Consider the following 13,343-nt stretch of genomic DNA (forward strand, 5'->3'; position numbering starts at 1 on the left):
TAGCAAAGGTCCTTTTTGTATCTGTGACTTCCCATCACCGTGATTTTTTTATAGCTTTAACTGCAGTGTTTAAACGGATGCTTACATTTCTCACAAGAATGTCATATTATTCTATGGGACATACACCTATTACTGATCTCAAAGCTCAGATAAATAAAAATATTTTTTTAAAAAAAGAGGTAACACTGTAAGAAACTTCTACTGCTGTTGCTTACACTCTTGGAAAACTAAGTTCGTTGTATATAATAGCCTAATGACCATGGCTTAAACACAGAATCTCAACAAATGTAAGAATTTGGACCTCTGTACTCTGAAAAGTGCCTTTCACAGTTTTTAGCCTCGTTCAACCCAGGATTTTGAACAAATGTTCTAAGTCTGTGTAGACAGACTTAGAGTCTAACAGTTGTAAGCAACTGTTGAAAAACCAAAGCAAGGGAAGTTTTTCAAATCTTAAGCCCACCCCTCATGTATTAAATCATTCGAAATCTTACAATTGCTGTTATTTTCAGTCCATTGTGTCTGCTTCCTGTTGGTCAAAGGTTATGAGGATAGGGTGGTGTAGAGTGAGGTGGGAAGCCGGCAGGAAAAAGAAAGCTTTGCTTTTTTGGGGTAGACACAACTACAGAAATGGCCAGGACTTTGCTTAAATTTTCTGAAGACTTGAAGAGGTAAACTAGAAAAAAAGTGTTCTTGATGTTGTTTATTTTTCTGCTTTGTAACTTAAGCATATGGCAAATGAATGGGAGTAAGTAAACAAAGGCTTCCGTAGAGAATGTTATCTCTGCGCTTGAAAAATGGGGGGTTTTTTTGTTCAAAAAGAGGTGTAGCTTTCGTTTTGATTTACAAGTTGACTCGGTAAATTCTGTTTCTGAAGCACGAGCCTAAACCTCGTTTGTTCACTTGTATCACTGACTCTGGGGGGGAAAAGAAAAAAAGATTTTATTTGTATTGTTATTCAAGAACTGTCTGTAGTTTCTTGGAGCAGCTGTGGCCACGCCGTTCGAGGCATCTGGTTTGAGAACAACTCTGGGTTCAGAACATTGCTCTGGGGTGGGCAGAAAAAATGATAAGTGAATTGGTTGTGCTGGTTAAGTTCTACAAAGCTGTTGATCCTAATAATATATGGCACAAGGGTACTGTTACAGTCTAGGAAACAAACAGTAGAAAACTTTTTTTATGTGAGCTGATGAGAGCTACAGGAGTGTTTAATAAGCTAATCCAAGTAAGTATACTGAAGCATCCAAATTTTCAAGTATGCTATTATGTAGTTGAATTTGCTGTTGGTACATGGTGTTTCCAAATTTCTTAACCATTTTGTTACTACTAGTGAGTAATTTGAGTCTAAAAGTATATTGTTTGCCACGTTGGAAAAACAATATTTTTGTTACAATTGTAACTCATGTTAAGGAGCATAGTAAAAGGAATCTATAGATCATAATGGCTTGCAAAGAATTTTGACTTTGTGCTTGTTTGTTTTGAGATTTAATTTTTCTCTGGAGTTCTTTAGGTTGGTTCTTTAGGTTGGTTCTGCTCAGAAAAAAACTCTGCTGTAGCCTAGTTGGTAAATATTTTCAGCCATGTAAAGGGAGAGTGTGTCTATCAGACATAATGCTGACTTTTACTTTATCTTAGCTTTTACTTTCCTTAGCAGCTCTCCCTGCCATCACATGGTTCATGCACATTTCAGATCTGATGGTTTGTATTGGAAAAGTTAATAGTTTTAGTCTTAAAAAGTACACACTGCGATTACCATCCCTAATTCGTCCCCTTCCTTAGAATAAGGAATTCTTTGCAATGCCTGACAGCATTTAAAAAAGTACTGTGTTGATTCTCCCTGTAAAAGTGGCAGAACAATAGGTTTCCTTTAGCTTTCCCTTTACTGAGTAAATGGCTTGAGTAACTACCAGTCCTTTTATTGCTGTAGTAGTGGCCCACTCATTTATAAAAGAGGCTCCTGCTTTGATCTGCAGATACCTGATTTGCAAAGATGTCAGAGAATGCACAGCCCTGCTCTCAGAAGGAAGGGATAAGGATGGACTGTCAACATGCTCTAAGTTTAATTTATAGGGCTTATTGAAAACACAGTCTGAATTTCCATGGGAGACTTTTCCATGTGTGTTATGGATGTATAGAAGCTTCTTTAATACAACTAGGCTAGTTAGTCAGGAGGCAACTTGTAGAAATTATGGGGTACCTTTGTACTGTCCTCCTTAGTTCATTGCTAAATCCCCCTTAATTCATCATTCCCTATTGAAGTTGGAGAGACTGCTGCTTCTGTAGCTCAATTGCCTTTTCTTTTAGAGGAACTGCAAAGCACAGGGTCTAAGCCTTATAAATATTTCGTTGAAGAGATGATGTGCAAAATGCTTGCCCTCTGTCATGTGTGAAAACCTCTTACTTTGTTTGCAAAATGAGCATGCTTGAGTGATCCAAACACGAAGCAGTGAAGCATGTCTTGCGTGTTTGTTGCAACTGCAGTGTCCTTCAGAGGATCCAAAACCGTGTTAGGAATTGCATGTTTTTACAAGATTCTAGTGTCTTGTCTTGCTTTTCCTTGTGTGTAAGTGTTTGACAGATGATGAAGATAGATATCTACATGGGTGAGTAAGAAGGAAAGAAAGAGAAAACTCTCAATTTGTACAAAATATTACAAGAAGCACTTGGGCTTCTGATCTGGAGGAATGGGGATTTTTCACACCTTGTTACAAACACCACTTCAAAATTACTGTCCTCCCAGGATATGAGAAATGAAAAGACAAAAATATATGGTGAAATAGTTCATCTCTGGCCATTAGTGGGAAAGCAGTTGTTGATGTCAATGGAGTTTAGGCTTGACCTTTCAGCTTTGGACTTACCGTGTCTTTATAAATGCTGAAGTTTTTTATTTTTCTGTGTGCTGCTTTCGTGCAACTCGTCAAGAGGGTCTTGTCAGCACAGTAGTAATCCTTGTGGTAAGTACTGTACAGAAAAAAAGGGCAGAGCCTACCTCAAATGTTTTGCTTTCTTAGATTAAGACTTGTGGGGGGAAGTGGCTTCTGATTAAAAGCTGATGAAAAGACTGAAGCAACTTTAAAAAAAAAAACAAAACAACAAACAAACCTTTGTCTGGTGAATACACAAAAACAACATTTCTTAAATAAATCCATGTGATGCAAAGCCAAATTGTAATTTGGTTGGATGATCATAAGTACTGTTAAAGAGGCTGATCCTTAGGAGGAATCTGAAGGAAGGAGACGTCGTGCCTGTGCTTATTGGTTTGGGAAGCCTTCAAAAGTTAAAGGAAGATGAGAGATGCAGCAGAGGAGGAAAAATGAGCCAGATCTAGTATTAGTGGTAGAGCATAAAACAATAGGAGGTGACTTGCAAGTGGCAGAGAGTCAAGAAAGATGGATTTTCCTAAGAAGAAAAGGCCTAAAAATAGGAAAAGAGGTCCCAAACTGCGATAAAGCAAGTCAATAAATGGAGAACTTTAAAATAGAAGATGATGTGATCAGAATGAGAGAAGGGAGATTCTCCTGGCACTATTATTTTTAATAGGTTGGATGTGGGAAAGAGTAGGGAGGGAGACGGTCAGAACATGCTTGTGATCAGAGAACAAACCACAAAATTTCTGAAATGTTCTGAGAAACAGGGCAGCAAAGCAAAGACCATGTAGATATGTGAGTAAGGGACCTGTAATGGATACACTTCCTATGCTGTGACAAACCTCATGCCATGTCAAATGGGATGGAGCAGTGAGAGGAGATGGTGAAGCTACTGCCAGTGATAGGGAACGTGTTCCTGGAAAGGCCGTTTGGGAGTTATGTCTTAGCCACAGGGGATGGGTGGTGAAGTACAACAACTAGAACTGAAAAGGTAGGTTTGCAAGTGATCAGAAGCAGCAGAACTTTTGTAGGCATTAGAATTGGATTAGAGGATGTAGGAATATAGAGACATGGTCTGGTCACTGATCCTAGCTTGGAGACAGTGAAATGAGGGCTCGGGTCCTGGCACTGCTGCAGATCTGTTTTATTGCTCTGCATAGCTCTGAATAGGCTCTCCTTTGGTGAAGACGTGGTGGTAATTCTCTGGTGTGCAGGAGGAAATTTGTGCTTGCCATTAGAAAATTTCTGTCGTGTAGCAGAGAAGTAAGTATTTATTGAAGTGCCTGATGCCACCAGCCATAAGGATCAGTTTAATGTGAATTAGATGATACAGACCTGGCCGCACAATTGCACTGGGAATAGGGATAAGGCTGTAGGGAAAAAAAAATCAAACAAAAGGTAAGAAAAAATCAAGGATCCCCATGCAAAATGGAAAGGACTATGAAGATACTCAGTTTTAGATTCACAAATAAAGCAGAAGTTAGTGTTACGTTGTATTTTGCACCTCTCTTGGCTCTTTAATTAGCGGCGTAACCTTAGGACATTAATTCACGTGCTGAAACCTCAGTTATGAAACAGAGCTCACAGCAAATGTGTGTGGAAGTATTGTTCTTCTGTATTTTCAGTGTTTTCTAACTTTAGCTTGTTAAATAAACAAAAGAATCGACAGCACAAGACTAGAAAATGGTGACAATAGTTTGAAAACAGGAAATTTTGGCCTTGTGTGTATTCGGAACAGATGATCAGGATGATGGCCAGGAGAGTGGAAACTTCCACTGAGACTGTTTTTTCCTTATTTTGCTCAGTGAGAAAAGATGGTGCTTCCTGGAAAACAAGTCTTAAGTATTTAAAGAAAGTCGTAATGTATTCAGTATTTTCCTCATCTCGCATTTGTTTATTTTGCAGCAATCTATTTGCACTTCTTAGTATTTAACACTACTAAAAGTAGAAAGTTTGGACTATTTTGTCAGATCCTGGAAATGCAATTTGTGCTGTATAGAATTAAGACAGTAAGACATGTTTTTTATTGCACTCAGTTTAGTTGTTCTGTCTTAGGTTTCACAAAATAAAGGTCATTATTTTTAGGGAAGAGGGTAAGAGGATGGCAATTGCCAGTTGGTATTATGATAATGGTTTCAGAACTAACTAGTAATTATGTGTTCCTCAGTTCCTAGTGCTCATGATATGGCCTTTAAAAAAGAATTCAACAACAAAAAAAACCAAAACAAAACACCAAAACAAACAAACAGGTTTTAAAATATTTCGAAAACTTGCTTTCTGTAAAACACCCCGTAATTTATTTCCATGTAAAAATCTACAAGTGTTAATTTCTCAGGGAAAACAGCAGCCGAAATTTGGAAATTTCACCATGTTGGGAATTAGTTCTGCAAGCCGGAAGAGTAGCAAGTGGAAAAAGTAAAGTTCTGTACTTGAAGTACCGTTACCTAATGTGACCTCTTTTTGCTACTTCCCGGCAGTCCTCCCAAGTACGTGCCCTGTGGGATGAAGCTCCTCAGTGATAGCTGTCGCTGGTCTGTGCCGACCACAAACAGGATTTAAAAAGAAGCACAGTGTGAGGGACACTTATTTTTGTTTCTTTTGAGCTTCTGATGGGATGCAGAGCACAGGTCTAACGTGTGAGTTAGACAGTGAAGCTGTGCCAGAGGCGTGTTTGTCTCCTGCAATGAATGGAACACCTGGACACTAGAACTGTGGAGGCAAAAAGGAGAAGTACTCAGGTTCTGTTTGCGATCCCTCTTCTGGTTGTTTGTCAGACATCTACCAGTTTCACTGTTGTTTAGCCTTTGCACTGAAAAATAAGTAAAGAGAGAGGGATAAATTAAATAGGTGGCAGCAAAAAGTATAAAGAAAATTAAGCCTTGATCCCAGCAGATGAGGGAAAATCCCTCAACAGTAGCTTCAAGACTTAAGCAAATGTCCAGGAGAGTGTGATGAAGTCACCTTGGGCTGTGCCTTTTGCTGCTCCTACTTCTCTTTGGTTCATGCTCTCTATGTCTTCTGTTCACTTCATAATGTCTTTTGGAGCAAGGAAATGTTTTGTTGTGCATTTATGAAACATCAGGGTTTATTTGGGGATCCTCCTGGGTAAGTCACTTCTTTCTTCCAGGTCTTAGCAGACTTGTTTGAGAAAGGAGGATGCCAAATACTGCCCTTTTAAAGTACTTTATGGAGTTCAGAGATGCAAACCTAAGCACAAATGTCTCCACACTTGAGAGATGAGAAGGGGAGGCTTGAGATTTGTAATTTTATTCTTGGGTTTACTGGTCATACATAGGGAAAGATTTATGAGCAGTATTACCAGAGTGGAATGTGATACCCTCTTCAGCTTAGCCAGTGCTCAACAGTTTGGAAAGACTTTTTTTGACTGGATGCTTCCCCCTCCCACAAAAAAAGGTGGTAAATGTGCTAGAAGAAGAAGAAAATCAGCTTTAAATGACAGATTGATGGGTAATAATACTTAAGAAAATATAGGAGCACAATTGACCAGTTTATCAGTAACCACAGTTACTTGGTACTTGTCTTGGTCACATGAGGGCAAAATCTGTAAAAATGGACCGAAAAAGTTGTCTTTGACTTAACATTTCTAAGCTTTTATTTAAACATGTCATGTAATCATTTTGGCCTCTTGAGCAACAGCTTGAGGAGATCCAAATGGAAGGTTAAATCCTTTTAAAAATATAAATTATCTACTCTTTCCTGCCCCTTCCTCCTTCCTTTCCCTCTCCATTTACACATACATCCCCTATTTCCTACCTCTTTGAACTATAGCCAGCAGCTGAATGAGGTACATCTCGAGTGTACATGATGGGAGGGGAGGGGGAAATCCATAATGGAAAGATTAAGGGAGGTATAGCTACAACTTTTTCAACAGATACACCTCTTGTAAGGAGAATATATTGTAAAATCGGTGTACTGGATACAGGATTAACTACAGTATTTAAAAAAAACCAAACAACAAAACAAAAAGCAACTAAACTCTTAACACTGGTACATGATGCTTTCTGCCAGTTTCTTAGCTGATTCATTCATTTTTACATCAGCAGTTTGGAAGTATCTTACTGAAAAAAATAACAATAGTAGGAATTTTTTGTTTTTACTTTGTAACCTACTCAAAACGCTGTGTGAAAAATACAGAACTCCACTGTTCCTTTGATCATTTGATGCTCTGTGGGTGAGCAGCTTGTCAGATTTCAGCCTGCCTCAAAAACAAGAAAACAAGCCTGTTTCTATAGTTATGATGGTCTCATGATACGATGGTCTCATGATACAAACAGGACAATGTTTGGCAGGCATGGTGGTGTCCTATGTTAGGCCAGCTGATATGCTTTGCAGCTCGAAGGAGAAAACAAGCTGAGAGGCACACAAGGCCCTTCTTAGTCTGAAACAAAAGCAGCAAACCTTGTTAAACCGTGTTTTGTAATAATCTACAAAGCCTACACAGGCTTTTGGTGAGCTTGATTCCCGTGGCGTTCGCCTTACTACGCTTACAAATGGAACCATTTTACTTCTCAACTAAGTATTTGCTCTGCAAGCAGTGTTTAGTAACTGGTAGTGTATTTGTAAAATATATTTTGAAATCCTGTTTATATTAATAGCATATTTTATATGTTTGATTATTTCTTGGCTCAATTTTGTTTCCAGAATTGAATAATATTTGTACAAAATGTTTAAATCCCATCATGGCTATTTTTTCGACTTCTCAAACTTAAAGCAGTTGACTTTTAGCACAGAAAACCAGTGTTTGATAATGTATGGCTGATAACATCAGTTATATGACAGATAAATAATTACTACCTGTAATTTTCCTGTGACGTAAACCGGTTGCATCTTTTTGGGTGATTACAAGAAATAGTCTGTAACATGCTCTGTAAAAAAAATTTCAAAATTTTTAAACAAAAATGCCCAAAGGGGGTAAAAAAAAAAAAAAAGGAAAATACAGCTATTTCCACATGTGCACATGCTTTCTTTTGGAGACTTCTCCTTGGAAAGCTGTTACTGAAGAAGCTCTTCCGTACACATCCAGCACACTGATCTGTGCTTCAGTGAGGCAGTGTACAGCTTTCTTTACAGTGACAAATACTGAAATGCTAAAAATAGATCCAGCCTTAAGAATCCCAGATATTTTCAAATAACAAAGAGTGATTTATGTGAGCTCATTTTGCATTTTGACAAAATATAGAGGCGCTTTTGTACTATGATTAGCAAGGGTGCTGATGTCAGTTCGCTTGTCTAGCTTTAAGCTTTATTCTGCTGCTAAATTGTGCTTTGTACTGTAATCCAGAGAACCTTTGTATCTGCCTTATTAGTGTGTAGTTTATGGAATTGCTTTTGTTTTTGAATATAATCTGTGCCAGTTTCAGTGAGTGTGACTCATTATAGGACTGAAATAAACGTTCACATATGCACTATGTGAAAACTCTGCAAAAATAGTAGCAGGTGCTGGTAGGCTAAATTCAATGTTTTAAGTACTTTATAGTTGCTGTTTTGTAGCCTGAAGGGCTGAAAGGAAATTCTTTTAGCTGGTTGGTTTTTCTCAGTTTTAGAGAATCCTATTTACTCGTTAATGCTAAACAGAGATTATCAGAATTGCTAAGAATCTTTTGCTCCTTAACACAGTACTAGAAATAAACTTCTAGAGGAGGCACACCTGGTTGGTACAGAGCTTATAGGGTTTTTTACATGGTGTTTTGTTGTTGCACAAATTATGAGACAAAACACATCGTGCTTCTCAACTGCTTTGTCCCTCTCCTATCTCTAATCTCTTCCCTCCTGATTTCAGCTTTGAAAATTTCATCTGAGTGGCTGAGGACTGAGGTTAAAGATAAAGGCAGTTTTTGAAGCAGGAGGGTTTTGCAGTTTGATTTCTAACAGTTATCTGTGACCAACCTTGCCTGGAGAGAGAGCCTCTGATACTGACGTTTCCTGTTATCCCAGCATCTAAGTTGTCACTTGATTTGGAAACAGGAAACAAAACAAACTTTGCTGGTGTTTTTGGGTCGCTGTTAGACAGTGCTTATCCAGCTGTGCTACTAGAATATACCCACATTTGAAATCTAAATTTGAAGGGGTTTCGTCTGTTATGTTTTCTACTTCTGTGTTTGAGTGTTCACCCAGTTAAACTTATTGCTACCATGGAAATAGTTCTTTGAGACTTTGACTTGATTCACACAGTTCAACATTTAAAGGCAGATGCTGTATTCATCATAATATAATACACAATAAATACAATATACTATACATATATATTGTACAACTACAATAAATATACTTGTTTTGTGAAGTATAGACATTATCTTAAAATCGAATAACTTTTTGAGTGTTGGTAGTTGGAGAATGGATCACAAGCCTTAATTAAGCTGTCTGGCATTTTTCCCTTCCCCTTGTTTTCTGTATTATCTTTTCATAATAGCTTTCTAAGCTTGATACCCCAAAAAGGCATTCCCACTTCACAATGAGGGTTTTGTGAGTCTCCAGGGCCAAGCTGACGATGCTAGTTCAGAGCTGGGAGATGGCAGTGCAGTTCTCCCTCTTTGTCCTTTATGTCCTCCTTCCACTAGTTTGTTTGAAGGTAACAGCTACACTAAAAATGAAATGGAAGCGCTCTTGTGCCTCACAAAAATGTCTGTGAATCTTTTCCTAATACACAGTAAGAAACACTTGTTTTGAAACCTACTCCCAGTGTGTAAGGGACATCACACATCTTGACCTCTTCTAGGACCATCCTTGCTGATTTCATTCCTTTCCTTGGTTAGCCTGCAACCAGAGCTGACCAAAAGGAAAATGCACTCACCTGTCTTATTTATGCATTTCTTCTGTTGTTTTTTTTTTGATCTTCCAAAGGACTTGCTGACAACCTCGTTTGAATATCCCAAAGCAGTTTTAAGTGGGCTGCCTTGGGGCACGGTGCGAGCCTGTAGCGTGATGTGCAGGGACTTGGCTACTGCCTTGATTTTTCTTGGTCTCCAACTTTGCTGGAAAGCGTAAGAACAAATGGATGACACAGTGATGGCTCCCCACTGTGCCTGGGCTCTGCTTTCAGATTTCTGACTCTGAAGGCAGTGCAGCTCTTCCAGTGGGCAGAGGCAGTACGTCTGGTTTCTTCTGCTGTGCCCGTTATCCTGGACTTGGGGCATATAAAGAAGCTTGCAGCACAGAATGTTGTATTGCTGCTAGAGCTGAGGAACAAGTGGGGCAATAAAGTTGCTGTTGGAAGCAACAGGACAGCTGTATGCAAACCTTGTTTTCTTAGTTTAAGTTAATGCCTTTGATCAGAATTATAACAGGTGATGGAGGCCCATGGGAATGAAAGGCAGCTGAGGATCAGTTAGAAGATGAGGCAATTTAGTTGTGCTTTTCTCTCAGACCAGCTTCTTTGTCTCTGCAGCATCAGGAGGGCTGGTGTATTAGGCACAGCCTCAGACTATCAAATATATTTCTTCTCTGGATGTACCTTCCCCAAAGACTGGCTTTATGTGGTAAAATTATAACATTTGGTCATTCTCTCCATCCTCATCTCTCTAATGGTTTCAAAAAGAATAATGTAGCTCTTTTTCTGTGAGAAGTACTACTGTAGAAATATTATGAGGTTCTGAGTGCAGAGGTCCCCTGGCATCAAGGCGAGTGTACAATGTGAGCATTGTCTGTTCTTTAAATACAGGTCAACTATTGTTGAGTATCAGTGAAAAATTCCGTTAAAATGCATCAGCCTGAAGCAACAGACATTGGAAACAAAATGCTATGCAGCACTGAAAAATGTATTTTATTTTGTCTTCCCCATGCCTATGAGAGCTTCCTTCAAAGGCTTTTGTGTGGAGTTTCCCCACCCCACCCCGCTCCTGGTCCCCTTCCCCCCTTTTTTTTCTTTACTGGATTCATTCTTTCTCATTTTGTAAACAGTGATTTAGTTTATATATCCACTCGTTATAAGCAAAGCTAACAAATAAACTTCAAAATACAAATTCACTAATCCTCAAGTCCACTGCTGTAACAACACCTAAGTAGATTGTATTAAATGTAGGTATCTGGTGTGTAATCTCTTAAAATAACAATTGGACTATTTATTAGCACTTGGTTCAACCCAGGTTGAAGCCATACACAAAACGGTCTTAAAGTCTGATTTCTTCTAATTTTTCTCCCTTTTTTCTCTCTCCAATTTTCAGGCATGGAAGAGAAGATGGTTTGTTCTTCGGAGCGGCCGTTTAACGGGGGATCCGGATGTATTGGAATACTACAAAAATGACCATGCCAAGAAGCCTATCCGTATTATTGACTTAAATTTGTGTCAACAAGTGGATGCTGGATTAACGTTCAACAAAAAAGAGTTTGAAAACAGCTATATTTTTGATATCAACACTATAGACCGAGTCTTCTATTTGGTAGCAGACAGCGAGGAGGAGATGAATAAGTGGGTCCGATGTATCTGTGATATCTGTGGGTTCAACCCTACAGATGAGGGTAAGTTCTGTTGCTTTTTCTGAGAATCTGCAGTGCCTACATGCAAAGAATGTTTCAAAGATCAGATGGCTATCTTTAGCTGGCATATGTTTTAAAACTCGTATCCATTGGCTATGAAACTTCCTTGTTAGTCTTTGAAAAAAGCAAGCAGAACAGAGGGAGATATGAAGAACTTGTTACAAATTGAGTGTGCCATGGAACTTGGATGACGCTCTTCTGTTTTGCATGGCATTAGGTCTTGAGAACACAGGAAAAAATCTTTAAGTAAAATCATGTGCAGCAGTAGATCATCATAATCATCAAAGGAATCCCATTTGGTATAAAAACATATGGTTATGCAAACAGGAATGAGTGCAAAATGTCAGGTTTCTAATATTACCATTTCTCCGTCTGCTTTGCAACTTGGGGGAAAAAAGTCCACCCCCCACCAGCTAAAACAAACAAAAAATAACTTGTAGTTTTGCACTATCCAGCTCTAATCCTACCAAAATAGGCATTTTGTGAAGGCAGCTTGTAGGAAACAGGATGGTGTGTTTAATTCCTTACAAATACCTTGTGGCCATTGCTTGTCCTGAATCCATTCTTATTTATTTACTTATTATTCCTGCATTCCTTGTGGAGATTAGTGGGTTGCATGACTTGCTGTTGCTCTGTGCACAGTCCCAAGAAAAGATTAAATATGTGGTAAGAGGGTTATGAATAAGGCATGCCTGACTGAAGGGGCTAGAGTTAAATCCCTGCTTTTTGCAGGATTGTGGATTGAGGGAGGTGAAGGGAAAAAGGGCATCACTTCTGCTCTAGCCAGATCTTGAAAAGTGACTGGAAAATACTGTGCTCTGAAGAGGGGCCCTTTTCTTTCTCGTTGCTGCAGTTTTGAACTAAAACTTCGTCACGAAAACCTGATCTGTGAATTACCACTCAAATAGCAAATGCAGTGAAGGGTGCTTGTTTTGACAGTTCCAGCATATTTTCATGGCATCCTGAACATCCCCGAGACCACCCACAGCACGTTTCTAAGAGCGATTGCCGGGTGATTCAGTGTTCAGTCTGCCAGGCATCCCTTGCCTACGGGAGAGGGGTGGGCAGGTGGTTTGCCTTTCAGTGGATAACACACGAGTGCACCAGTGCAGCTGTGGGCAGGAGGTGCACAGAAGCCTAAGGTTCTGGGGACAAACTAGGAATCTGGGAATTAAGGAGGAAACGTGTTTAACTGGCAGCTCTTTGGCAGAGCACAAAGGAGCTTGTGTCTGTTGCGTGGGAGGGAGAGGTAGAGTCCCCTAAAAACCGTGAGGCTTTTCCTCTGAAGGCTGGTTTATTGCTCATCCTTATTTTCTGTTGATGGTTACAACATCTGCTGGTGAATTGAAGGTGAAACACACTATGGATGTGAAGAGATCTAACTATAGCATCACAGGCCATTTGGACCAAAACTGGTTTTTGCTCCAGTCAGTTGTATTGATAAATTATCCCCGTTGTACTTTCATTGCGTGTTTCATCTTGGGCATTTTAGCTTTGCCTGGATTATTCCAACACCTTTACTTCACACAACTGACAGTTGACAGTACTGTCTGTTTTATGGGTTTAGTAATGTCTTGCAGTGAATTGAGGAAGAATTTAAAAAAGGAAAATGGGAAAATCAGTTGCTGAGTGTTTATTGCCAAGTTCTTATTTTTCCAAGATGAATCTTCCTACTAGTGGAAGAACAAGTCATAAATGTACTTTATAAAATCTGTGTTAGCCTCCAGTTTATTTTGAAAAGTTCAAGAATAGGTGAAGTTCAGGCAGTAAAAAAGCACTATTAATATGCTCTTGTGAGACCCCACCTGAAGTATGCATACAGTTCTGGTGTCCCCAACATATGGCCCCTGAGGAGGACCATAAAGTTGATAGGAGGACTGGAACACCTCCCCTACAAAGACAGGCTGAGAAAGTTGGGGCTGTTCAGCCTGGAGAAGAGAAGGTTGTGTGGAGACATCCCAGAAACCTTTCAGTGTCTGAAGGGTG

At 39.3% G+C, this 13,343-nt stretch overlaps 1 protein-coding gene across 8 annotated transcripts in view; it reads left to right on the forward strand.

Moving 5' to 3' along the window:
- Positions 1 to 13,343, forward strand: part of GAB1 (GRB2 associated binding protein 1) — a 101,320-nt gene that overhangs the window by 47,425 nt on the left and 40,552 nt on the right. For 7 of the 8 annotated variants that reach the window (XR_007899918.1, XM_051768114.1, XM_051768113.1 and 4 more), the window contains exon 2: positions 11,045 to 11,339. Coding sequence is in view for 7 of the 8 variants with exons in the window: in XM_051768114.1 (XP_051624074.1) it covers positions 11,045 to 11,339 (295 nt within the window). In the remaining variant the exon portion in view is untranslated. Of the gene's footprint in view, positions 1 to 576; positions 669 to 11,044; positions 11,340 to 13,343 lie in introns of those variants that run through there. The other variant, XM_051768119.1, reaches the window with a different exon arrangement.

The sequence above is a fragment of the Manacus candei genome, unplaced genomic scaffold, assembly GCF_025592945.1.
Source record: "Manacus candei isolate 608988 ecotype Guabito, Panama unplaced genomic scaffold, ASM2559294v1 h1tg000092l, whole genome shotgun sequence".
Lineage (NCBI taxonomy): Eukaryota > Metazoa > Chordata > Aves > Passeriformes > Pipridae > Manacus > Manacus candei.